The sequence below is a fragment of the Poecilia formosa genome, unplaced genomic scaffold, assembly GCF_000485575.1.
Source record: "Poecilia formosa unplaced genomic scaffold, Poecilia_formosa-5.1.2 Scaffold4, whole genome shotgun sequence".
In the NCBI taxonomy this organism is placed as follows: Eukaryota; Metazoa; Chordata; class Actinopteri; order Cyprinodontiformes; family Poeciliidae; genus Poecilia; species Poecilia formosa.
The window spans coordinates 6,617,622-6,642,990 of NW_006799943.1; the positions used below are offsets into that span (position 1 = coordinate 6,617,622).

The 25,369-nt window shown below is 40.0% G+C and overlaps 4 protein-coding genes and 1 long non-coding RNA gene across 5 annotated transcripts; 1 reads left to right on the top strand and 4 right to left on the bottom strand.

Annotated features, from left to right (window-relative positions):
* Nucleotides 1-155: 155 nt before the first annotated feature.
* On the bottom strand, nt 156-6,339 carry LOC107837315 (zinc finger protein 624-like). The gene is made up of 7 exons (XM_016676380.1): nt 6,126-6,339; nt 3,842-4,044; nt 3,357-3,458; nt 3,158-3,241; nt 2,953-3,063; nt 2,720-2,843; nt 156-2,614 (listed from the first exon to the last, which is right to left on the bottom strand). Exons 1-7 carry the CDS (start codon nt 6,151-6,153, stop codon nt 573-575), a joined length of 2,694 nt encoding a protein of 897 aa, XP_016531866.1. The 5' UTR covers nt 6,154-6,339; the 3' UTR covers nt 156-572.
* A 494-nt stretch (nt 6,340-6,833) lies between these two features.
* On the bottom strand, nt 6,834-12,958 carry LOC103144921 (zinc finger protein 37-like). The gene is made up of 7 exons (XM_016676383.1): nt 12,870-12,958; nt 11,771-11,973; nt 11,544-11,645; nt 11,192-11,287; nt 10,820-10,930; nt 10,617-10,740; nt 6,834-9,822 (listed from the first exon to the last, which is right to left on the bottom strand). Exons 1-7 carry the CDS (start codon nt 12,898-12,900, stop codon nt 7,862-7,864), a joined length of 2,628 nt encoding a protein of 875 aa, XP_016531869.1. The 5' UTR covers nt 12,901-12,958; the 3' UTR covers nt 6,834-7,861.
* On the top strand, nt 11,887-14,311 carry LOC107837320 (uncharacterized). Its single transcript, XR_001663336.1, has 2 exons — nt 11,887-11,979; nt 12,876-14,311. It is a non-coding gene; the product is annotated as an uncharacterized LOC107837320 (long non-coding RNA).
* LOC103144635 (ER lumen protein-retaining receptor 2) lies at nt 13,984-18,590 on the bottom strand. The gene is made up of 5 exons (XM_007561711.2): nt 18,294-18,590; nt 16,621-16,721; nt 16,296-16,454; nt 15,964-16,216; nt 13,984-14,626 (listed from the first exon to the last, which is right to left on the bottom strand). The coding sequence occupies exons 1-5, from the start codon at nt 18,382-18,384 to the stop codon at nt 14,592-14,594; spliced, it is 639 nt and encodes a 212-aa protein (XP_007561773.1). The 5' UTR covers nt 18,385-18,590; the 3' UTR covers nt 13,984-14,591.
* A 674-nt stretch (nt 18,591-19,264) lies between these two features.
* mettl9 (methyltransferase 9, His-X-His N1-histidine) lies at nt 19,265-24,092 on the bottom strand. Its single transcript, XM_007561724.2, has 6 exons — nt 23,900-24,092; nt 23,553-23,714; nt 22,407-22,597; nt 22,127-22,336; nt 21,045-21,229; nt 19,265-20,954 (listed from the first exon to the last, which is right to left on the bottom strand). The coding sequence occupies exons 2-6, from the start codon at nt 23,646-23,648 to the stop codon at nt 20,725-20,727; spliced, it is 912 nt and encodes a 303-aa protein (XP_007561786.1). The 5' UTR covers nt 23,649-23,714; nt 23,900-24,092; the 3' UTR covers nt 19,265-20,724.
* Nucleotides 24,093-25,369: the final 1,277 nt, after the last annotated feature.

A 25,369-nucleotide genomic window follows, 5' to 3' on the forward strand; every position in this document is an offset into this window, starting at 1 on the left:
GGGTGCTGTATTAAAGCCTTTTTAAATTATTTGAAATTTGTATTAAAAAGCTACACTGCTAATAAAGGTATGTTCCCTACCAACTAAAATTAAGTTAAGTATTTCTTCTGAAATTTTAGGTAAATACTATTAAAAAAAGATTACCACACCAAATCACATCACATCACTCAAAGCAAGTGACACTAAGAATTTTTATTTAAGGAAGAAAAACCAAATTTCTAAAGGTAATTAAATTTTAAATCACATACATACAAATTATATGCAGAAGTGCAGCAAACATGTCTGTAAAAAATACAAAGATACATTTTTATAATTCAGTATTATTATACATTTCTGACAACGCAAGTCTGTGGCAACCACGTAATATATGGACAATGTCACAGAAGAGGAAAACTTGGTTTCAAGTCTCCATATCTAACCAGCACCCAGACAACCAAAGTGAGATTTATAATCATAAGCAATCCGTTTTTATTTTCTGGCACAACGCTGAAGCTAAACTAACCTCCTTCATAAGGGACATAGTAAACTGACAGTTAAAGTCCGCATTAAGATTAATATAATGTTAATAGAAACTAGGAATGGACAAGTCTCCTGTGTCGTTTGAGGCCATGCAAACTTGAAAAGCCCTTGTTACAAACTGCGCATACGTATGGTCTCTCTCCTGTATGCGTTCGCATGTGCAAAGTAAGAAAACAGGATTGGACAAAACCCTTTTCACATATGGTGCACTTGAACGGTCTTTCTCCAGTATGGTACCGCCTGTGAATCTTCAGTTCTGCTGCGGATCTAAAAGACTTCTCACAGTCATCGCACTTGAAAGGCCTTTCGCCGGTGTGGATCAAAGTGTGCCTCACCAACGCGTCCTTCCCAAAGAATCCCTTTCCGCAGTGCTCACATGGGAAGCGCATCCCTTTGTGGTGGAAGTTATCATGTTTTAGAAGGCACCTTCTAGATGTGAAGGTCTTATCACACTGAGTACAAGGGAAGATCGTGGTAGGTTTTTCGTCTACGGGTTCTCCGGCGTGATGCACGCGCTCCACGTGCCTCGTCAGTGTGACGCCGTGCCTGAACTTCTTGCCGCACTCCCAGCAAAGATACGGATACGCCTTTGTGTGCTTTTTCTGGTGCTCCACAAGATCAGAGTATGAGCGGAACCTTTTAGCACAGTGAGTGCACTGGAAAGGCTGGTAACCGGTGTGTTTCCACTCGTGTCTGATGAAACGCTTCAAACTGGAAAAGGTCGTTTCACAGTACGGACAAGTGAAAGGCTCAGTGGGGTTGTGGGCATCGATGTAATGCTTATGAAGGGCCTTGAATACGGGGAAGTGCTCTTCACACCGATTACACTGGAACGGCGTGTGGGATTCTTTGTGCATGGCCAGAGCCTCCGAGTCACGTACTAGTTTCATGCAGACCTCGCAGTAGAGTGGGTTGTGAGTCTGCTTGTGGGAATCCAACGTTGACTTGTACTTAAAAGCCTTGTCACATTCGTCACATCTGAAACAGTGTTTCACATCATCTGGATTCTCGGGATCCACTTGCTGCTCAGTGTAGCAAATGTTCCTCATGTGGAACCTAAACGTTTGTCTGCATTTGAACTCGACACTGCAGTGAGGACAGTAGAACGGACCTTCCAGGCCACTCTTACTTCCGTCTGGGCTTCTTTCTCCTAATTCCCCGGAGGACTTCTCTGACATGATATAGTCAGGATCTTGGGCGGTGCTGTCTGGAGGATGATCGTCAATAAATGCCTCACAAATGACCCCACTGGATGACTGTTCACCAGCATCTGATGTGGTTTCTTGTCCTTGTGTATCTTTATCAGGATTTACTTTAGTTGAAGTAGTACATTTGTGCTGCTGCAAGAAGCGTAAACTCTTATAAAACTTTTTGCACACGGAACAAGCAATGGGCAGCTCCTCTGTGTGCTGATTCATATGTCTCTGCAGGAACTTGGCCTGGGTCACCACTTTGCCACACACCTTGCACGTTCTCTCATCCAAATCATTTTTTGCTGAACTCTGGGAAACTGTGGTACCGCCCAAAGTCTTGCCTGATTTTCTCCACTGCGACAGGTACCGTTTCATCTTAAGTCCTCGATTCTTTCTCACTGGTCTTTCCCACAAGGGGTCTGCATCCAAGTCTTCCTTAAAGCCCCTTGCTTTACTTTCCACTTTGTAATCTTTATCGTCGTCGTCTGGGCATTTCCTTCTCCCCCCATGTCTCTTTGGCTTCTTCTCCACGCCATCTAGCAGTGTCACTTGGCCATCCTCCCCAATGATCAGAGTCCCAGCATGGTCATCGTGCCTGTCATCTACCATTTCCCCCTCGCTGGCCTCAGTGCCTTCGGTGGGATCCGAGACCACAATACTGTCCATTTCAGTCTTCACCTCTCCACTGATGCCAAACCACTGTGGCTCTGCACACTCCGCTGTGCTCCCAGGTACTTCGACATACACTTCTTTGTTCTCAGATTCCACCTCCATCTCTGAACAGACTGTGTACACGAGGCTACTCTCTGCGTCGGTTCCTGGCTGCTCGTTGACAATCACGACTCTTTCCACAGGAGGAAGACAAAGGGCTGATAAGATGCCGCTGTCAACAACATAAGACTCTGAAAAGAAACACAATAGATCAGTTCAGGTAGAACATACAGAGAACTTTCTGACAGAACTGCTAAATGGCAATGAACCTGTATATCAGAGAAAGATCTCCTTACCAATATCTTCAAGGTGGGTGAGATTTTTCTGTGTGTCCAACAATACTTTTAGATCTTCAGGTTGAACTAAAGTCTCCATGGATTCATTCAGAAAAGAGGTGGTGTCACTCATCAGTGAAACAACCTGATAAAAAAACAAAAATTAAATGTTTTTAAAATTATATTCTATTCAAACACATTTTTTGAGTACTACAAAAACCTAAGACGTTTTCCTCTTGAGATTATGCGTTTACCTGCTGGAGACTTTGAGCAGGAAGGAGCTTTTCAAGTCTGGACAGAAACAGCCACATCAGAGTCTGAATAGCTTTGTCGTATGTGGGCCCAAAGTCTCCAGGGAAAACATCCTGAAACACCAACAAATCCAGTAAATAGTTGGGTGACCACCAACAACTTTAACAAGAGCTGAAGATACAGAGCTGTTTGTCTACGTAGGATTACCTGGAAAAAGGTCATTCTTTCATCAGGATCTCTGAGCAAATTTTGAACAAGGCCCATGAAATGAGAGTCAGACACTTCTGTTGACTGTAGGCAGAAGCAGAATCAATTGGTTTTGCAAACTGATAGTAAAGGACAAGCAAAATAACTACATTCACCAGAATCAACAAACCCAGCATGCAACAGAGGTAAGAGAGTTTACCTCTATTTTCCACAGAGACCTGAGGCTCTGCATTCGGTCGAGGTGTGGCTGAATAATCTGCAGGTCGGCCGTTTCATCGGAACGACACAGTTCCAGGATCAGCTGCAATTTAAAAGGCCAAAATAAATAAACCAGTAAGATAAAAATTGTTTACAAAGCTGCTCAGATGCCCCTTCTGCGTTGTTTGCATTTGCTTTAGAGCTGATCCCTTTAGAAAACAGCAGTTTGATGATTAACATTAGGAGTGCTGTGTATCCATCTTTGAGACACCAATTCGAAAAGTGCAGTTGTGTTGTCAATATATCATTACGTTTATTTTGGTGACAGAAAAAACTGCTTTCTAAACACCAAACAATGCACCCTTAATGTTGAGATAAGCCTCTATACTGATCACTACTCCCCAACAAGGCCTGGACTCTTTCAGGTCATGATTAATGTAAAAACTCCAATCAGAAATCAATGTTAGCAAACAAAACCTGACTCACTCGTGCTCTGAGGCCCAAAATGAGTTCGGCTCGCTGCCTTGTAGAAAGAAGCTGAGGAACAATCTCTGTAACCATGAACACAAACTCCTCCAGCAGGCCATAGTCAGACACAATCTTCTGTTCCACTGTGTGCCAGATCGCAGCAGACACCAAGCGGATGGGGGAAACCAGGAGGCGCAGGGCGGAGAGGGGAAGAGTGGGACCTGCAAAACAAGGAAACACAGTCAGTAATTGCTTGAAAAAGCAGGTGTACGTTTTAGAGCAAGTCTGGGATGAAACATAAAAGTGAAACATCTTGCTGTGCAAAAAAAATTTTTTTTTGAAACTCAAACATCTCGTCTGCATTAATATACCCCAGCAGATGATTCTAGACCTGTGATTCTAGAAGAGTGAAACAGTCAATCATATGGCACCAATACAAGCGATTTAAGAGTCTAGGCATAGTTTTTGTTGTCAAAATAAATAGCTACCCCTTATTATACTAGGCATGTTCTTAAAAATAGGCCAGTGGGTCTTCATTCCAGATATTTGGAATATGAATAAAAAGACGCATACAAAATGTTTGACCCATGTCATACAGTTTAAAAGGCAGTTATCGATGATCCTACCCAAACACAAAGAAATTTCTGAATTCGAAGCAAGTTCCAAAAAATAAAAATATAATAATCTCTTAAAAAAAAAAAAAAAAACTTGCCAGGTTACCTTCATTTAGAAATATAAATAAACTTGGTCATTCTAACTCGGCTAAAACAGGAAAAGTAAGGTCTGATTTAACTTCAGACAGTGAGAAAAAAAAAGGCTTACATGTGTTTTTACTCATTGTATGCAAATATCTGGTGTCAGCTGTAGCTAGGAATCATTGTAAAGCTTAGATTCTACAAAACAGTGATTGAAGACAAGTAGATTTTTTTTAAAGTCAATGTAATAGACCATTACGCCATGTAAATGCCCTGAAAGTACATAGAAGCTTGTTTCTATGAGGAGACGGGAACAATAATGCAATTGAAAGTCCCTCCTACTACACTTCTTAATTTGGTAACTGGTTCATGCCTGTGTCAAATTTCTGTCCAGCCCTCAAGAAAAAAAAAAAAAAGGAAAAATTTACTCATACTTATAAACAAGGTCCAAAAAATCCAAAACCATGGATACATGTGATGATGGCTGATGAGTGTAGTGGTGATTGAACCCCTCCATACACTTCAGTTTTACTTTATCTATGTTATGAAACTTTTAAACTGAGCTGCTGCGTTTGTGTTCTACAAGTAGACCTAATCTTCACAAAGTAAAGTGATTTGACATGCAAATACATGCTTATCTGGCCCAGGCAAAGTCTGCATATAATATTTTTAGATTATAAGAATTGATTGGAAAAATAGTCGGATTCTTTCAATATTCGCAGACGTAGCTGTTAAGGTTAATAATGGCTGGATACAAGGATTCTTACAAGTCACTTGATCTACATTTATTTTCGCCATTCAAATGGAATAAAACGGCAATTCGTTTTCTTTTTAGTAAAAAATAAAAATAATTTTTAAAAAAGTTGTGATTTGGTGACAACCTTTCGAGTGTTTTAGGAAACACAAATTAGCCCCACAAGGGAAGCTGTGTAAATGTTGCACACCTCTTGTGTTTTAACGTACAAACATTATTGTGTTATTGAAATGTTTTTAACGGTCTTTCAGATGAAAACGTTTGACTTGACAGAACTCTTTACAATATTACACAAAGATATTTATTTTACCTGAACATTTAAAGTAAACGTTTTTGAAAGTTTAAAACTTGCCCTTCACAAAAGGAAAAAAAAATTCAGGGCCAAACTCCGGTTATGTCGGATCTTCCTGGTTTTATTTGCATTCTCCGGACTTGATCAAATATGTTAATGTATCGTGAAGGATTTATATTCAGTTTAAATAAATTATATAAGCACATAATTTAGGAAACGTTTGTTTAAGAAATATTAGAGTGAACTGTAAAAACCACCGGAGTCATTTCAGAAGCTAACTCTAGCCTAGCATAGCATTAACTGAGTTAGCTCCAATGCTTCTCAGCTAGCTAGGTTGGCACTGTGGCAGAACACCTTTAGCATCAGCTATATCTACCTGACTCGCAAGGCTTGTAAATAAGCACCTCTGGCGGCGTCTAAGAAAATCGTTAGTCCGATTTCAATAAAATAATATGGACACTATGACGAAAACCGTCAGTTTTAACATGTTATTAGGATGCTATTCCCGCGCGCGCGCTGCGGCCTAGCTAAACAAATCTGCCAGTTGGTGTTTTTACTCACCAGGTAACTCGGAACTTCCTCCTTCCATCTTAGACAGTCACTGTAGTAACATTACAATGAGAACAACTACTGTCCGGGACTCTACCACAGTCAAAGAGATTCCTTTAACAGCGGCTTTGTTCAATACCAAAGTCTTCCAGGCGCTTTTTCTGCGTCAACGGTTGCTCTGCGTTTCGTCTGAAACAGTCCGGACTCGTTAGTTAGCTCTGTTTCGTTCCGCTTCATGACGACCTGTTGCATAGTCAAATGTGTTACATATTTAGGAATAATTGCTCTTAAATTACTCAAAGCTCGGTTATGCTGAATAATTATAGTGTAATTATTAACCTTCTAGATGTTTCAGCTCAGTGGAAACCACTATTATTATTTGCCAAACTATCTCAAGTGTTGACAACTGATTTGTTCCTCATGTATAGGGGCCGTTTCATGCCTTAACGATCCATAAGGTTTAAGTTACAGTAAATCTCAAAAGTTTACCACCCTTGTTAAAATGAATGCCGAGATGTAAAATAAAAAATATGTTCATACTATTTCAAGACTTTTAAAACATATGTGAAATATACACAACTGAACTGAGAAAAATAAGCTATAAAAATGAAATAAAACCAAATAAAAAGATGCATATGCATAAACCAACATGTATTCACTTTTTTGATTGTATTTCCTCTTAACATTTTCTTGAATTCACACTCAAGTTTAATTTTTTTCACACAGCACATTTACCGCAAGACAGAAATTCTTTTCAGTCTCACAATCATCCAAAACCAGGACAAAAAAAAAAAAAACAATGAAATTGAATCTTAAAAGTTTTAGGCCACAATTTAAAAATGTAGCATTAATACAAAAGTAACCTCATAATCTTTCCATGGAGAACATGCCTTCAAAGCAAATCAGACTTTTTGGCCCAAAATTCCAATTTTATGTTTGAGATTGCATATTATACATTACATTCTTGGATGTTTTTTGTAATTAGACTGACAAACAAAAATATATATTCTGCTCTAACGGTCACAGATACAACACTGATTAAGATATTTTGCTTTAGAAAAAAGAACACAACTGACTGGGTGCACACAATTTGTCCACTGATATCGATTTAAGGTGTCCCTCAAAACACATTCACATCTCTCCCTATGTCAATCGCATGGCCAGATAACTTTGGTAATCCTAAAAGCAGAAAATGTTTGGTTCGATTTAATGTCAGAAAATAAGATTAAGGGTCTCTTTTTAAATGGTATTTCACCCTTAAGAACGAAGTTCAAACCCCTTTGCTAGAAAATGTTACAAACCTTAAACCAAAGGTGACATTTGTAAGATGTTTGTACTAATCCTCTTTCATATATATATCAGCCAAGCAGGAAGTCAAAATTGACATACCACTGACAATTTCTTGAACAATTATTGTTTTATTTCTCAGCAAAGGTATGTCAAGAAATTTCAATGCCAATTGCAATCTCCTTAGAGTGGAGAATGAGTTCCAATCCTCATCAACCTGCCCAAAAGGAGTTTTACCATCTAACACCAGTTTGTGTAACAAAATGTTGCCAGTCATTGGTCCAGTACTAATTACTGCAGAGCCTCATATGTAGTACTACAAAAGGTTCATCTCCAAAACATTATGATCCATCTGACAACAGTACACCTGCAGTTGGGTACACAAACTTTTCTCAACATTTGCTTTATGACATTTATTCACTGATTTCATTTAAACATTTAAACATTTCTACAATTTTACTCTAATCTGGCACAGACGAGTGTAGAAGCCTTTTATGTCTAAACATGCTGTAGGATTTGAGAAAAGCCTTGCCGCAGATGTGGCAAACAAACGGTCTTTCTTTAGTGTGGATTTTTGCGTGCAAGTTGAGATCGCCGAGTCGTACGAAGCCCTTTCCACAGACATCGCATTTGTGAGGTCGCTCAGTGGTGTGGTGTAAAAGCACGTGTCTCTTCAGCTCTGAAGCAGTTCTGTAGGCACTCTCGCAATCAGGGGTGGTGCATTTGAAGGGGCTCTGTCCCATGTGCATCATTTTATGCCTTGCCAATGTCGACGGAGCGACCATCTTACTACAGTAGGGGCACTCCCTGCGGAACAGTTGCTGGAGGTGCTTGGTCCTCTGATGTCTTATCAGGGTGGCCTTTTCTTTAAAGACCTTCTCGCACTGGGAACAAGAATAATTCTTCTCATTTCTAGAAGCACTGTGGATGAGTCTAATGTGGCGGTACAGGTTGGATCTGTGGGCAAAAGTCTTTCCACATTCCGAGCACAGGCAGGGTTTCTCCCCTTTGTGGACCTTTTCATGGGACAAAAGATATGAGAATGACTTGAACTTTAAACTGCACTGACCACACTGAAAGGGTAGATGACCTGTGTGCTGCCATTCGTGTCTGATTAAAGCATTGAGCTTAGGTGAAATCTTTGGACAGTGATTGCATTTGAAGGGTTTGCTAATTCCGTGGGTGTTTTCGAAATGCCTAACCAAGTGCTTAAAAACGGTGAAGGTCTGGTCACAGCGGGTGCACTGAAATGGCGTGTGTGCGGTTTTATGGCGGGCCAATGTTTCTGCGTCTCGCAGCACCGTCCGACACACGCTGCAGTACAGCTCATGGTGTGTGAGCAGGTGCTTTTGTAAGGAAATCTTGTACTGAAATGCATCTCCACATTTGTCGCATTTGGAAAGGTTCTGGGTTTCTTCCGGCTTGGTGGGATCCACGTTCTTGAGGTGGTACTCGAAGCAGGTCTTTTTCAAGTGTCTCTCAAGCGAAGAGAGGAGTTTATACTTGGTGCCACACTGGGGGCAGGCGTAGTCTTTGTTGGGAAAGTGGCTTTTTATGTGAGCTCGCAGCTTTTTGCTTACCTGCTCTTTGCAAATAAAACACAAGAAATTCCGGGTCTTTTTTGGAGTGCTGGCTTTTGTATTGGACCGTTTTGCTTTTGGGGACGGAGTGGACTTATTTTCAGGAGTGTCTGCATTAGAGCAGCTGGAAAATGAATCACTTTCAGCGGGACTGCTGGCAGGTGTTGCAAATGAACCATCGTCGTCAGAGTAGTAAGACCAGGAATCTGCATTACTGAGATCGTCTTGGCAAGACTTCTCCGAGTAGTAAGACCAGGAGTCATCCTCACTGCATGTGGCTGCAGGAGGCTTATGCGAAGACAATTTGCTGGAGCGAGCAGACTCTTCCTTATCAGTCACTGAAGCGGGAGTCTTGCTGGATTGTCTGGTTTTCCTGGAAGCAGGGTTTTTGGCCGGTGGGTTTTTATCCCGTAGCTCCTTTTTCTCCTTCTCAAGAATCTTCTTCATCAACATTCCCCTGTTAGCCCTCACGGGTCGAGAAACTGTGATCGCTGGTTTCTCAAGTTTTTTCCCGGGAACTTTACGCTTCTTCGCGACGCAAGACGCAGCCTTCCCTTGACCTTCAAAGAAGTCACTCATATTTTTCTCAGTTTGATTTTCATTCTTGGAAAGCTGTGTTCCATTCTCCAAATTAGTCGCGTCAACAGTTAAAGGTCCTGAAGCAGAATGAGGTTTTATCTGGGATGCTTCAAGCAATGGTGAAGAGTCTTCTTCCATAGGTGATGGGCATGATGGGACACAGCCCAAAATATTGACTTCTGTTTGACTTTCAGATGTCTTGCTTGACTTTGGAGAAGGAAGTTTGAGGGCAGAGATGATGCAGGAACCATCAAGAGAAATATCTGGAAGAGAAGAAAAAGATAATTTCTTACATAAGACTAAAGTGGCTTACAATACATTTTATGAAGGCTAGCAAGAAAGTCAAACTCATATTGTACAAATTTATTAAAACAGTAGATTATTTCAAGCTTTTATTTCCAGAAATTGTGATTAAATTTCTGGAAAAGAAATGAATCATCCAACTTACAGATGATTAAAAACCTGACAATCAGTGTCTTGGCTTGTGGTCGAAATGAGTTGCTCTTTTAAAGCTCTTTTAGCAGTATGTCAAGTGTTGCTGGGGTATTCACTTCCTGTTTGGAAATCTCCGGATTTGTTCAATCAGATGCACAAATTACTAGTTCTCTGTGTTTACGACTTACTATTCTGAGTTACCATCAAAAATTTGAGGGCTACATTTTTGCAGCTTTAAAAGCAGCCAACGTTTTTCAGTCTTTAAGCAACCAACATAGCCAACCCTGGGTACAACTTGGAGGTGTGCATCCTTCTCCACAACTGGGAGCCCTAAGCATGCTGCATATTGCTTCCTAAGCGCAAGGGACCTGCATGTGAAGTGTTTATTTCTTGACATATAAAGAGCTCAACATAACAAGACTAACCACGTTCTAGTCAACTTTTAACATTGCTATCCTAACCCTTGACGTCTTTAGAAAGTAACTTTTTTTTTTTGCCACTTGGAAACATTTGGAAAACTATGCTGCTTTTTGTGAATTTTAAATTTGATTGAAAAGCATCAGTTTTACTCTCACCAGGTTTTCCAAGTCAGTCACACAGTTCTCTGATTACTGTAACTTACCATTGTGATCCAACTGACTGAGGTCTTTGTGATGTTGCAGAAGGTTTTTAAGCTCGTCACACTGAGTCACAGACTGCACATATTCTGCCAAGACACATGAAACCTCCCCGAACACGGATGCGACCTGTACATAGAAAATGGTAAGGACGCTTTAATGTCTGTTAATTTAAAGAGAAGACAGAAACTGGGATTTATTCATGTACCTGATGGAAAGTTTGAATAGGAAGGATGTTTTCAAGTCTAGACAAAAACAACCACATCAGGGCATCGACAGCTTTGTCATATTTTGCACCAAAATCTTCACGGAAACCCCGCTGGGAATAAAATATAGAAAGTATATTTTATTTATAATTAAATAAATAAATAAATACAGACAAAAAAAATATCAAGATTTTTCCTGGAGTAATAATTAAAAATGGTTCTATAGGTGGCTTAACTGTTCGCAGATGTTATTTTTAAGCACAATCCTAGATATTGAGAGCCTGATGTGTTGCTTAATAAACTATCTCAGCCCTAGAATTAGGCGATAAATGATAATGATTACAGCAAACTAAAAGCGGATCAACAAGCCTAACCTGAAAGAAGAGTTCTTTCTCATCAGGGCTTCCCAGTAGTTTCTTAACCAGATCCACAAAGTCCAAGTGGGACACCTCTGGATTTGGACCACCGGCCTGTAAGATAAGCCACTGATAAACATTCAAGCAGTGAAAAGGAGCTATGTAGATTAAGAAATTAAAGACTAAATATTGAGACAAAAAGCCCTTGCAGAATTCAGTTTAACAACCAACTCCCAAGGTGGATCAAGGATGCGTTATTGATGGTTGGACTTCAACCCCTGTGCCTGATTTGTGACGGGACATTTCAGTTGACTGCAAGAAACATGTAGGTTGCTCAACAAAAGTATGACGTCAGAGGAGTTTCAGTCACCTCTTCAAGCCATGACCTGATGAGCATTTCCATCCTGTTCAAATGCGGTTCAACAAGCTCGCAGTCAGGAGCAGCTTCCCGCTGGCATAAATCCAAGATCAACTGAAAGAACCCCAAAGAACAACAACACATTTTTTTTACTTCTAAATAACAGTTGTGACATTATGCTTAGCTGTGTTAATTACATCAAAACTACAGGCAGTGTTTGAATCTGGACGACACCTTACCCGTGCTCTCAGACCCAGGGTGAGTTGGACCCTCTGCCGACTGGTAAGCAGCTCTGGAATCGTGTCGGTAACCATAGAAACAAATTCCTCCAGGATGCCGTAGTCAGCCACCACCTTCTGCTGGACGGTCTGCCAGATTGCTGCAGAGGCCAGCCGTAGTGGCGGCACCACGAGACGCAGAGCGGAGAGAGAAAAAGGCGCACCTGAAGGTAAACATGCTACGTTAACATGGAGGATCATTGGTTTTATTTCATGTTTTGTTAAGAACAAGCATGCAATTCCTCTCATTTTTAAGCTTGTACAAGCAGAAACCATGTGCCAATTTATCTGTTGAGTATGAACGATACAATAACCCCAAACCACTCCAATGATGCAGTTGGTTGATGGACTCTGATCTCCATGCCCATTAATGTAATTTGTGCTTTTTTCAAAGAATCTAATCTCCACCCAATCAGTAATGAAAGGGATCCAATGGCTATTAAATAAGTCTTCCTAACATCTATTTAAATTTAACAATAATGTCCTTTGGATAGATGAGAGTAAAGTGGATAAGTGTGGTACACAGTAATGTTTGTGAAGTCAAACACAGGATATCTCCAGAAAACCCTCATGCCCTCTGTCAAACTTATTTAGGCTCGTTTTGCAGCTTACAACAATCTAATAATTACGTAATTTCTCATTAAAATCAATACCATTTTCCAGTATGCATTATTCTAGCCTTTATTTTTCCATAAATTTGGATGGCTTTATCCAAATAAATAATATTCATTAAAAAGTCCTTTAAAATGATGTTCAACCTATACAGAGAACTGTACAATTTCTGACATTGGCAACTTTTTCTAATGTCTTTACACAAAAGAAAAACATGTATCACACATTACAAAGGATATAAATAAGATTTTTCAGTAACAAAATACAGCGTCCGAAAGGGTTATAAAAATATGAGAAAAATCATACTAACGTTTATTTTTGCTCCATGTTAATTTTAAAAAGATATACCTTTTATATGTGGAGCTTAGCGCTCACCAACATTAGCGTGCAGCTAAGCCAAGTTAGCTAGCTACACTATGCGTTTAGGCAGCCAGTGACAGTAACTCACCTGAAGAACGTTCCTGAGAAATATCTTCCATATCGCAGTTGATCTAACACTTAGTTTAACGAAAACCAGACATAACTGAATAAAAAGGGTTCTCGGTTACTTCCTTTTAGCATGTATAAAGGCTTTGTCCGACGTCTTTTCTGTTCCGGCGTTGCATCGTTCGTGGTAGCAGTGTTCCGAGTTTACAGGTGTCAGATATTTGTTTAAAATATTTTTCACTTTTACTGAATTACAGCTAAATAATTTTAACTTTAGTTTAGACGGCTTTTATTTAGAAATATATTAAACTCATGAGCAGTCCGTACTAACTGTTATTTTTTTTCCACCATGGACAAAGAAAAGGGAATCCCAGTCCTCGAGAGCAGGTGTTACATCGATTCGTGTCTCTCCATCAGATAGTTCCCCCAGTGTCTCCTCGCCGCTTTACACCGCCCGGGCGGCAAAATACGCGCGTGCTTGTTCAGCGCCCTTATCGAGAGAACTACGGACACCGTGAAAGCTCAAACAACGTGTTTCGGCGAAGATAACTGCGCTCTCAAAACACAAACACAAAATTTCACATATATAGACTTTCAACTTGAATCTTAGAATTAAAGAGTGACGGCAAACAGGCCTTCCAACAGTAAAGCTTGGAGCTCATCACCAAAGACGAATGGTCAAGAATACCAGTGAATACACTGTGTCGTGCGGAAAATAAATAGAGGACACAAACCATTCTCCGGACTCTGTTTATTGGAATCAGCGAGAAAAAAAATAAATACATCTGCACCTAAAAGATGAAAACTTTCTGTAGTGAGGCTTCGACTACAGCACATAAGCTTCAGTTTATGCATTTTAGATGTTAAAAAGAATCTTTTCTGAAATGAACAAGCTTGGCAATAATGTGTAATTACAAGTGATGTGTACTTACTGAGCAGGAGCTCATGTAAAAAGTCATTTGCAGAAATGAGTTTACTGGCTTGTTTTCTTACACCTGTGCTTTTCGAGTTTACTCTTCATAGGCCTTTAAATATGAACAGTTAAAATACACTGAAAAAACAAAATCAGTTCTGATGGCATCTGAACAAATATAACTTGAGTTGTGTCCAACTTGCTTTTTTTTGTTTGTTTTTTTACCTTGGATAGAGAATGGTATATGTATTGCATTTTTACTCCAGAAGAAACTTTACAAGTGGGAATGTAAAATAGTCAAATAAATGTAGGGGGAAACATGAATAATTTGTCCGTCATTTTTAAAACGATTTAACAAATGTCCCTATTTTTACGAAAGAACATTTGTTTTGATTGCAAATATTACAAACTCAACATTCTCCCAGCACAAAAAGTCCAACTCTAATATTATACACTGCCAAATCTCAGGCATCTTCAACCGTTACATGCCAATGATCCTCCTTTTTTTATGTAGAAAACCTGCAGTGTTTTGCTGCCTTTATACAGAGCAATAAAAAAAAGTTAAGGCAAGATGCATCAAACAGAAATCCGAATGCAGGCGTTCCGAATCCAACGGTTCTGGATCAGTCGGCAGCTCCAGAGTTGCTCTGTCTCAGGCATCTTACGCTGGTTGGAGGGGAAGAGGAGAAGGCCGTGGTGGAGGAGGAAGGGACGTGATTCCATTGTAATTCTCTTTTTTTTTTTTTTTGGGATATTTTGCAAAAGGTGTCCACTGCTGTTCCTGTTCCCCTCCGATCGCTCCCAATTTGCCAATTCGCTTCTCTTTGGCACTTAGGCTGGCAGACTCAGCTTCTTTCCTTTGAGTACTGAAACCAGGCAGAGCAGAAACAGCAATAAGACACAGCAAGACGGTCTGACATGAGAGCAAATACAAGGACACAAAATCCATAAAGTGACAAAGTGCCTAAAGAATAACCTTACAACAGTTGAAATTACTTTAGAGCAAGGGTTTACCATTTTAAATCAAAGAGAAAATATTTCAACATGACAATTTAAGCAAATGGGTACATTGCAAAATGGGTACGATAACACCAGTTCATTTAGCCTGTTTTCTTCTGCAGTCCAAATGAACAGCTAACACACAGAAAGTAACTTCCTGTCAAATAGCTGCTCACACCTGTTGCGCTTACTCTGACTTCCTTTTTAAAACTCTATACTGAAAAATAAAAATATTTGAGCAACCACATTTTTCCATCAATAAGGTCGAAAATGGACACGATTAGAAACTAATCATAAAGCCCAGGCTGAGCAGTGTGTGGATCAAAGAGTAGAGGAGTTGTGTAGTGGAGGCAGAGAGAACATTTGTTTTTTTTACCATCATAAAGCTAATATGCATCTCAATTATTGCCAACTCTTGTACACATAAAGGTGCCATGTGGTATTCAGCATAAAAATGTCAACAGCTTATCCTTCAAATCCCAAAGTCTGAAAATTCCTCCATCTCCAGCCTTGTTGTCTCCATTGTTCCAACTTTAATACTTCTATCCAGGGCCGGATTTACAAGGATTTGGGCCCCTGGGCTGCAGCCAGTTTGGTGCTATACCCACAACAGAAAAAAATATTCTACTAAAGCAAATTACAATACATTAATAGATAGACCTATACATGAATTGATGCATGGTAGGTTGAATGCGAACCCTGAGCAGTAGCTCCATATTGTTTTTAAAAAATAACTATAACTTTGTATTTTAAAATGCTTAGATATTATTTATATTAATAAAAATCCCAAAATATTAATATAATTCATCTGATATGGGCCTATACGTTTTATATAAAGAACAATTCAAAGCAAGCATTTGTTTAAAAAATAAAAAATAAATCTTTGGGGTCCCCCATGTAAGCCCTTTCTAAAGTCTGACCCAGCCTCTACCTGCCCTAATGGGATGGACTCTCTATTTCAGTATGTGGTTGTCACAAATGTTCCTTTGCAACCTGAAACACTCCCAACAGCGAGTTTGGTCACACGAGAAGCCCGACCTTTACAAACAGAGCGAGGTTCTGTGCTTTGTGGCCGAGGAGAAACTGGCTACATAAGACCACACAAGATACATGTTTCACAACATTTATCACCTAAATGCTTTAGAAAAGGTTACACCTTCTTTGTAAAAATTAAATGAGTTTAAAAAAAATGTAAAGCTCTCACCTTTTGTTACATACAAATAGAAGAAATCGCAGTATAGGATGGTCTGCACCACTCCTGCCACAATGGCGATCATATCAAAGAATCCTTCAAAGTAGAACCTCCATATCCAGTTGATGAGGTAGAGGGCCCTGTAGAGTCCTAGAAAGAACAGGTAGTGGGTGGTGATGGTCTCAGCCTCTCCCGTTTTGCTGATCATGAAGAGCTGCGGGAGGATGGCCACAGACTCCAAGTAGATGGAAAATGTCCACAGGATCTGCGGGATAAACAATTCCGGCATGTTTTCGACTGAACTGGCTAAAAGATCTGCTTTAAAATTGGTGTAGATTACTGACCTCCAGAGGGGAGAAGTCATGATTGACCAAGAAAGCCAGCCCGCCCACTGGGACCACCAGGAACTCCACTCTGAACGTGTCATGGTTCCCGTCATAGGTCGCCTTGAACTTCATGTAGATCAGGTAGACGGTGGCGTAAGCGCATCCAATGTAGATAATCTATAGGACGAAAACAAGCACGCTAGCTTAACTCAAACAGAATCAGGGCAGGAGGATGCGGCTCATCCTTCAGCAAACACAAGCGTGTTAGTTCAAGGGTAAGCTCCACCTCAGCAATGTGTGCTCACGTTTCCTTGCGGGAAACGCTCATCGCAATGCGATTTACCTTCATTGTGGTGTTGTAGAGGGAGATGAAGGACGTAAGCAGGTCCAGGTAGCGAGTGGTGAACACCAAGGCAAACAGGACCTGACTCTTTCCAGAAATACCTGCAAGGAGACAGCAGATGGCAGAAACAGGAAGTTAAAGAGTGCATTCTTCTCACAGGATCAGGTAGGAGGAATGCTGCTGCAGTCTGGCACAGACTTTTACTGCCAAACCATCAGTATCAAGTGATTTTTATTAGTGTTGTGTGTGACTAACAGTTTTCTTGTCAACAAATTACCCTTCATAATTGTTATGGAAGGTAATATGATCATAATATGGGCAATATGATCTTCACTGATTTATACCGTCCTTGATCAGGTAATCGGGTAAAAAGGTATGTGGGTTGGTCTAGTTGTATCATGCTCGTCATGTTCACATGACTTAAATTATTAATATCTATCAGAGAGAGGAAATTTCCATTCGAATGAATGGAAATAAAAGCCTCTAAAAATCACACATTTAATTTTAACTCAGACACGAGTTATTTTTAATACCTGACCATCAGGATACACAATTAATACAGGAACATGAGAGCAGTGAAGCGGAGACACTTCCAACTCTGGATCCAAGAAAATAAAATAAGTGTACAGTACTTTTAATCATTTTTGACAAAACTCTTAAAAACTTGTGTTTTGGGAAATTATTGATTTAAAAGTATAACTGTCTAATCAACAGATTAGTGCCAACACTCGTAGAGTATCTTTACAATAATACTAACTAATCAGAACTCAACTGTGATGCATTATTAGTGAGGCAAAAACTGGGTATGCACTCCTAGGGGCGCCACGCTAGAGGGGGCGCCAAAACAATGGCGGAACAATTGTTTCTAGTCGGCATTTTCTGTATTTAGCAACTGTGTGTCCATGCAAAACCTCCAGGGGAGTGCCTATAATGTGCTTGCATACATCTCAGAAAGTACTTGGATGTATCCCTGTGCACTAGTTTTGTTTTAATAGTCAGCTCGCAGGACGGGGATACCGATACTGAAACGGGTCTCTGGAGGTTCGACACGACAGGGAGAGCTAACGGTGTGACTCAATCTCCTGTAAGCAGCAGTGATAACTCAGGGAGCTGACTGATGCACAGCTGTAACCTTTGATCCAAACAAAAGAGAAGAAAAAAATAACTGAAAACACAGCAAACTGCCTCCTGCATCTCTCCAGGACACAGCCAAAGTGTGGACACTGTGACTGTTAACTTCTGGATGGGCCACTGCCACGTCACAGATCACACAAACCGAACTGTGGTGGAAGAAGCAGTAAAAACGTGGAAGTAACTCATTGTAGGTGAAAAATAGAAATTTTGAAGGGCCTAACATGTCAAACTAAGAGCAAACTATGCACGGTCAGCTAACAACACTTAAGAATCCGGTCGCCACTAAAGCCACCTGCAGGCGTCCATTGCAGCGTCGCATTGTTCTTCGTAGTAGCAGTGTGGGTATGAAACGTCATATTTTCTGACAGAAATGGTAGCTTTACTACACAGGGTACTACTAGCAAGTTATAGCTAACGTTAGCTTGGAGCTAATAAGTGAGGTTCAACTAGGAAACCGAGATGAATACTTACGTTTTGAACTGACATTTTTAAAACAGAGTTTTGTATGAAAGAAAGAAAGAATGAAGGGATGTACTCACCGGCACAGGACCTGCTTTTCCATATTTTTAGCAACAAAATTATGATGGCTGCTAGGTGGGACAAGTCGCCGGTTAGCCTGAAAATGTTCATGTTTGAGGAAGCCCCCTCAGTCACCAACCTATCTCAAAGCTCTTCGGTGAATTCCGTTCCTCTCCGGTAACACTCCCTTTTCCACCCAGCCCAACTGTAAAGCTGAACACAAATGCGACGCCAGAAAAAAACTACGGTATTTAGCTCGGGGGGAACGGGGAAAATGGCGAGTGGAGAGCGACGTGGCTGGGAGACGTGGCCAACATAGCAGCATCCAATGACAAGCGAGAAACGAACGACCATTAGCCAATCAAAAAGGCGCACTGCCTCATTTACATAATTTATGTCAAGCGAAGCCTGCCTTCCGTTTCAGAAGAAAAGCTCCGAGTTTTCCTTTATTGGTTCGTACTAGTTGATAATTTCAAGATGACAGCACATTCAGCTGAACTGTATGGAGGATATATTTGACGTGTCATTAGGATACGTGTTGAAGTTGTTTATCAGGAGATACCAGTGAGAGCTGTAGTAAAATCGGCCATCATGTGCAAAAGTTTTGATAGTGACAATTTATGTGGCTTAGACTATTTTAGATACGTTTCTCATATTTTCTTGACATATTTAAAGTAAATCATACGTTTCAATGTATATTACCGAGTACATTCGTTAGTATGCACCTGACGAGTCTGCACAACAATCACAAAATCAATGTGATATGTCATAAGAAAAACTGGAGCTTCATACTTTGCTAAAAAAAAATTTTTTTAATTAAATTGTCATTATAAAAACTTCTTGGTTTGACAGATCACCTTTTTTTTGGCAAAAATACTCACTTGGAAGCTTTACCACAAACTAAAAATTGTCTGATTTGAATATAATGTCATTTAATGACACTGGATGAAAACAAAACAACAACAAAAAAAACACAAAAGACAAATCATCTAAAAATTGTTAGTTTTTATTCAGGAACACAACTTTTACTCATAAAAACATCATGGCACATTTCTGAATTGTCATTTGGCACCATCAACTGGAACACAAACCTTATTTTATGGTCAAATGGTTGGGGACAAAAACACAATTAAAAAAAATAGATTCCACATTATTAAATTCAAAACCAACCGATGACATATGTCAGAGCTAGACTTAACATATTTGTAGAAAAACCTCCAAAATGAACACGTCGGAAAAAAGTGTTAAATAGCTCTAAGGTGCCATTAGAACTTTACATTTTTGCTCTTGTTCAACATATAACCTCATTTTAGCCACCAGGCCTAAAAGCTGTAATTTTGTCAGCTGTACTTCCAGAAAACCTTGTATAAATATTTTGCAAAGTTCTTTTTTTCTTAAATCAGCACAGCTTGCAATTTGTGCCAAGTGTAGGCATTTCTCTAATCTTAGTGTTTCCCCCCCATTTACAGTCAATGTAACACAGAGACCATAATGGCTACTTCACCTTCCTCTATGTGCGTAATATGACATTAAATCTTTCAAGACCAAGTGGCCCATTTAAAATTAACACTGCAGAAATCTAAGTTACCGATTCCAGCCATGAGCAAGAAAAAAATAAAAATCAACTGCTAAAAGCATTTTGTCCCAGAAGGCAACATCCACAGATACAGATAAAATTAATCAAGATCTTACTGAGTCTGAAACAATTATACAATACTAAACCGCTCGCAGCAGTAAAAACAGCAGGAAACTGCAAGTAGTTCTTAGACAACAAAAAGAGTATCAGAAAACTGAATGGTTAAAAAAAAGGAGGGTTCTTGTCTTTAATTTTGCCCCAGGCCCTAAAATGATTCAGTCTGCCTCCGTTTTCATAGGTTCACTCCTATGCATGTCAGATTTACAGGTTAGTGAGCAAATGTGAGAGCTTTTACTAATAAATTTGATAGAAAGCACAAAAGGCAGTGTTATAAGTTCACGTTTTGCTGAACTTTTACTCAGTAACCAGGAAATGTAAGGAATATTCTACTTTTTCCTTTAGTATTTACAGCTGTTGTAATGTACTAAAAGTAACCAAATTAAAATAACAACATGTTTGTCTTCACTGTCAACATTTAAATCTCAACACAAAACACAAGTACAAGACTTTACAGATTAACACTTACAGCACGGTGATGATGTGTTAGACAAACCAAATCTTTAGTGGCTGTCCCAATAGCCTCTCTCTTTTTGTTTTTTTTTCCTTTATTGCTTAAATAGTTGAGGTATCTCTGGATCCAAAAGTTCTAGACCGCAGCACCTGAGCTTCACGTGCGACTCCCCATTTCCACCCAAGTCGGAAACGGATGACTTGCAAGAACGACACGTTTTACATTGCACTAACACCCATGAAGAAAAAAAAGAACCCCTAAAACATTTGGAGCGCATCCTCCACCCCGACAATCAGTTCCATTCTCACTGAGGAGAATCTCCAGCGTCCTCTGATGCCTTGAGAACAAAAACCGCATCATCCAGTACATAGTAGTCATTATACATGTCGCCTTCGCAGAGGTACGGCAGTCGGGTCACGGCCTCCAACTCAAAACCCGCCCGCTTGAAAACCTCACTGCACAGATTCGTGACTTGCTCCTCCCACGTCTTTCCCGCGATTTTAAGGTGCTCTTTTGGACGCTCCCACTTCCCTCCTAGGAGATGAGGAGAAAAAAAAAAGTACTTTTATTTTATTTAGATTGAAAATCAAATCAAAACCATAACTTTGTTGTTTCCCCACTGACCGACTTCAATGTAAGGTTGGAAGGGAAGCACAGCAGCCAAGACGAGTCTTCCTGTCTTGGGGACCAGGGAGCTCCTGATGTCCCGCAGGAGATGCAGAGGGTCGTCGCAGCGGTCCAGCAGGTTCAGGCAGCTGATTACGTCATACTGGAAACCAGTGTGCTGCCACTCATCTATACCCAGCAGCCTATGCACAACAGAAGGACACATAAACCCTACTGTCACTCTCTAACTGAAAATAACTATTTCATTGGGATTGAATTAATAGATAAAATTGCAGAAAGTAATGACATGCTGAAAAAAAAAATTACATCCTCTTTTTCAGAACATAATAAATAGGATCTACTCTTTCACAGGTTCCAAAATTAGTTGAATATGACTATCCACAATGCCATTTTTTAATAATATTATCTTATGGAGGGTAACTTGAAGGGAAATTGCTGTAAATTAAGACTTGTCAAATGCAAGAAACAAAATGCAGTTAATGCACACAAACAGCAAATTCACAAAAATTGGAGCAACCATTAGCAACCCCTTCCATATCGCTACAGTTTTAATCGACTCATCCTATAAAATGGTGCTGTCGACTGGGGAGCGTTTGGTACCGATCGTTATTCAGCTTAACGCACCTTGGGTACATTTCATACCCAGGTCACGTACCATGTTTGAGCTGGGATCATAATTTTCCATTTTTCTGGGAGTAAAACAGAGAAAAATGGGAATGAGAACAAAATTGGAAACAGAGTAGCAAAACGCTTTTGGGTCATAATAAAAGTTGAATGAAATAAAACAGCAAATCTTGGCATTTTTAAGGATATTTAACACCATAAATCATAAAAATGCTTAACCACAACAACAATAATACAAAAAACTGAAACAGAAGTAGGAGGGGACAAAATGGCAATGCATACATACAAACTGGCTAAAGAGTCAACTGACCTGAGGTGCATGAAAACAGTAGATCATTTTTGAAATTACTGATCCCACAAATATGACTGCGTTTTAATGACTTAAACAGGTTCAAAAACATTTCAAAACTTGCGTCTCTCATCCCAGTAAGTGAACCATTTTTCCCCCCACTCACGTGTAATTCCTCCTCTGGAGATGCCACTTCATTGGTGGCGAGACCTCAGTAGCGTAGACCTGCTTGAAGTGGACTCCCATGACCTCCGTAACTCCTCCGTCCCCGGCTCCGAGATCCAGCAGCCTGTTGGCCTCCCAGTCCGGGCCGATCCGTAGCAACTGCTGGAACTGATCGGCGGAAAAGACGAACATGGAGCCCCGGCCCAGAAAGCTGAGGCGGGCGACAGATCAGAGAGACGGAAGGCCTCGGTTTGAAACACAATACAGCCGGTAACACTCACCCGTTGATGGAGGTGCGCGACACCATGGGACTGAGGACAGTTGATACCAGAGAGTGATAGAGCTGTGTGAAAAGCCAGCCGGACTTCTCCTGGCTGTGCTTGAGAAACGCCTTGGTGTCAGTGTCCATGTGGCTCTGGACAAACAGGGGGCGCACCGATTCTCCCAGCAGGTCCGGACAGCACCGGTACCACTAAACGCGGGCAGGGCAAAGTAGAAGAAAACAAGGCAACAACAAATGACTTCAACTGTTTTGATATAGCTAATGGCGAAAATAGTTTTCCACATTACATAGTCAGAATTTAAAAATGGATAATGTGTGTGTAGAGATCCAAAATCTCTGATTTGAGACTCTTAAGATTTGTAACAAGAAAATCATAAGACATCTTGTTTATAATTTTCCATAAACAATGTAGAGGTTTCCTTTTCTGCATTTGATTTGCCTATGTTTGGATTTTATAAAATGGTTTTTACTTCTTTCCAGCTTCTAGCTCTGTATTGGTTATAACTGTACTCTGTTTGATTTGAAATTTTAAAAGTAACAATGGGTTAAACAAGTAAAGAATTTGTCATGCTACACCAGGTTTTATTTGACCAAACTACCTGACCCCTGAGAGATGTTTTTGGTTGACTACTAAAACGGTTTCAGAACATCAAACTTACTTTAGTATTTGACAAAGCTAACCTGAGTAAATACATAAAACAGTTTCTAATGCCGATTTTATCCACTTATGGGAAAAGGTAATCGAAATTGTAACTAAGGGAAAAAATATGTCCTTTTGTTTTTTACAGTACAATCAACAAGTCATATGGATAGAGCTTAAATGACGAAAAGAAGTAGTCAGGGCTTAACATATAATGCACTTATCTACGAAAAACTGAGAAACAAAGCCATTGACATCCATCAGTCTGGAAAGCAAAGTTATTTATAAGGATTGAGGATGTAAGAGAACCACCATCTCTTACATTTGGGAAAACATGGAGAAAGGTGGAACCATTCTCGGGAGTGGCGGGTGTTACCAACACTAGAGCGCATTAATGACTCATATAGGAGGGCTTTGGTACATAAAATTGGTGTGACAGCATGGCAAAAATCTTTTTCATGACAGTGTGAAGCTCCCACCCCAGCCATGTATTCACATCCTTACCTCCAGCTGGTCAGCTGTTCCCGCCTCACCCTCGGTCACCATACTCATAAAGAGAGAGCGGACCAGCGGACTTCGGATGTGTTTCCCTGTCCACATCCTCTTGAAGGAGAGCAGGAAGGCCACGTAGCCCAGCACCCAGGCTACAAAAATCAGTGTCCTCAGCTGCACATGATGGATAATGGAAGAAAAAAAAGAAGTCTGAGCCGTGAAAGCTGACAGAAAGCAGCTGAGAAGTCGGTACAGCGGCCACAGAGAGAGAGAGAGAGATGTGCTTAATAATGAATGGTGACAGAACAGAAGGAGGTGCAAATCGTCGTCTCCAATTTCAAAGCGACAACCAAACAAACCTGAGGAGGGCGCGATGGGTTTAAAGACACCTGCTACTGTTTAAATCTTCTTAATCTTCAGGGGTGAAAAAACAATATTGTCTACTGGGGTAGAACTAACAACGTCCAGTTAGGTTTAAAGCCGTGTGAGTCTCTGCCCTGATACAACAAAAACAAGAAGTTACTTCCGCATAATGCACTTCCTTATTTGCGCAATGCGGCCCTGCGCAGCTTCTGTGTGGTTGACTTGAAGCGAGCAAGCAAACCTAAAAACTGGCTTTTGACCCTTCCTCCCCAAAATGCAACCATATACAACAGTTTTACAAGCAAAAAGAGCAGAAAAAGGACAATCTAATGCAAAACAAACAACATAGTTTGAGAAAATAGTTTTTGACTTGTTTGTCCTAGGACGGTCACACAGACACCCCGAAATGAACTTTTTTTTATTTTTTTTTTTTTTACAAATAATTTTCAAAGGTAAAGCCCACATACCTTTTCTTTCAAATTAGTCGTCGCATATCAAAATTAATAGTAAAAATAAAACTTTAATGACCTCTGGTGGGGGTAATCCGTATCTCGTTCACATGCTCACTTACAAAAAACTCGAAATCTTATGGTGGTTTAATTTCAATACAGACAAACAGAATACCAATCATAAGTTCGAATTTATTAACCCTCTATGGCATGACTTTTTTTTTTTTTGGGAAAAAAATATTTTCCTGCATTCTTTGGGAGCTTGTTGGTCCCTAATTACATATCAATCATAAAATCGGACCCTAACACCTCCCGGAACTGGATTTGGGTTTGTTGCCTCAGGGCAACATTGCGCTACAAGGGGTCTAAAACGCCAAGTTTTCTACAGTGATTATGAGAACTGGAATACAAATCAAACAAAAACTATATTCATAAAAAAACTTTTTTTTTGACAAAAAATAAATCAGACATGGTTCCAACTCACCAAATATAAAATAAACAACTAACTTTCATTAATGAATGGTACATTTACGCAAATTACTAAAACAAGCATTTGTGTGTTTGTATGTGTGATGTTTGGCAGGGCTAGAATCACTACCCAGATAGCACAGAATCATTGAAACAACATTGAATCAATGTCAGCCAGAAACATTGAATCAACGTTGAACGCTGACATTGAAACAACATTGAATCAATGTCAGCCAGAAACATTGAATCAACGTTGAACGCTGACATTGAAACAACATTGAAAGTGGTCGGTGACTTGTATGTTGAATCAACGTTAGGGTTTCAACCATTACTGACGTTATATCAATGTTGATTCAACCATCATCTGTATGTCAACTTACATGCCTATTTGTGTTGATAGTACATTGAATCAGTTAGGAATCCACGTTCATTCAACCATCATCTGTATGTCAACTTACATGCCTATTTGTGTTGATAGTACATTGAATCAGTTAGGAATCCACGTTCATTCAACCATCATCTGTATGTCAACTTACATGCCTATTTGTG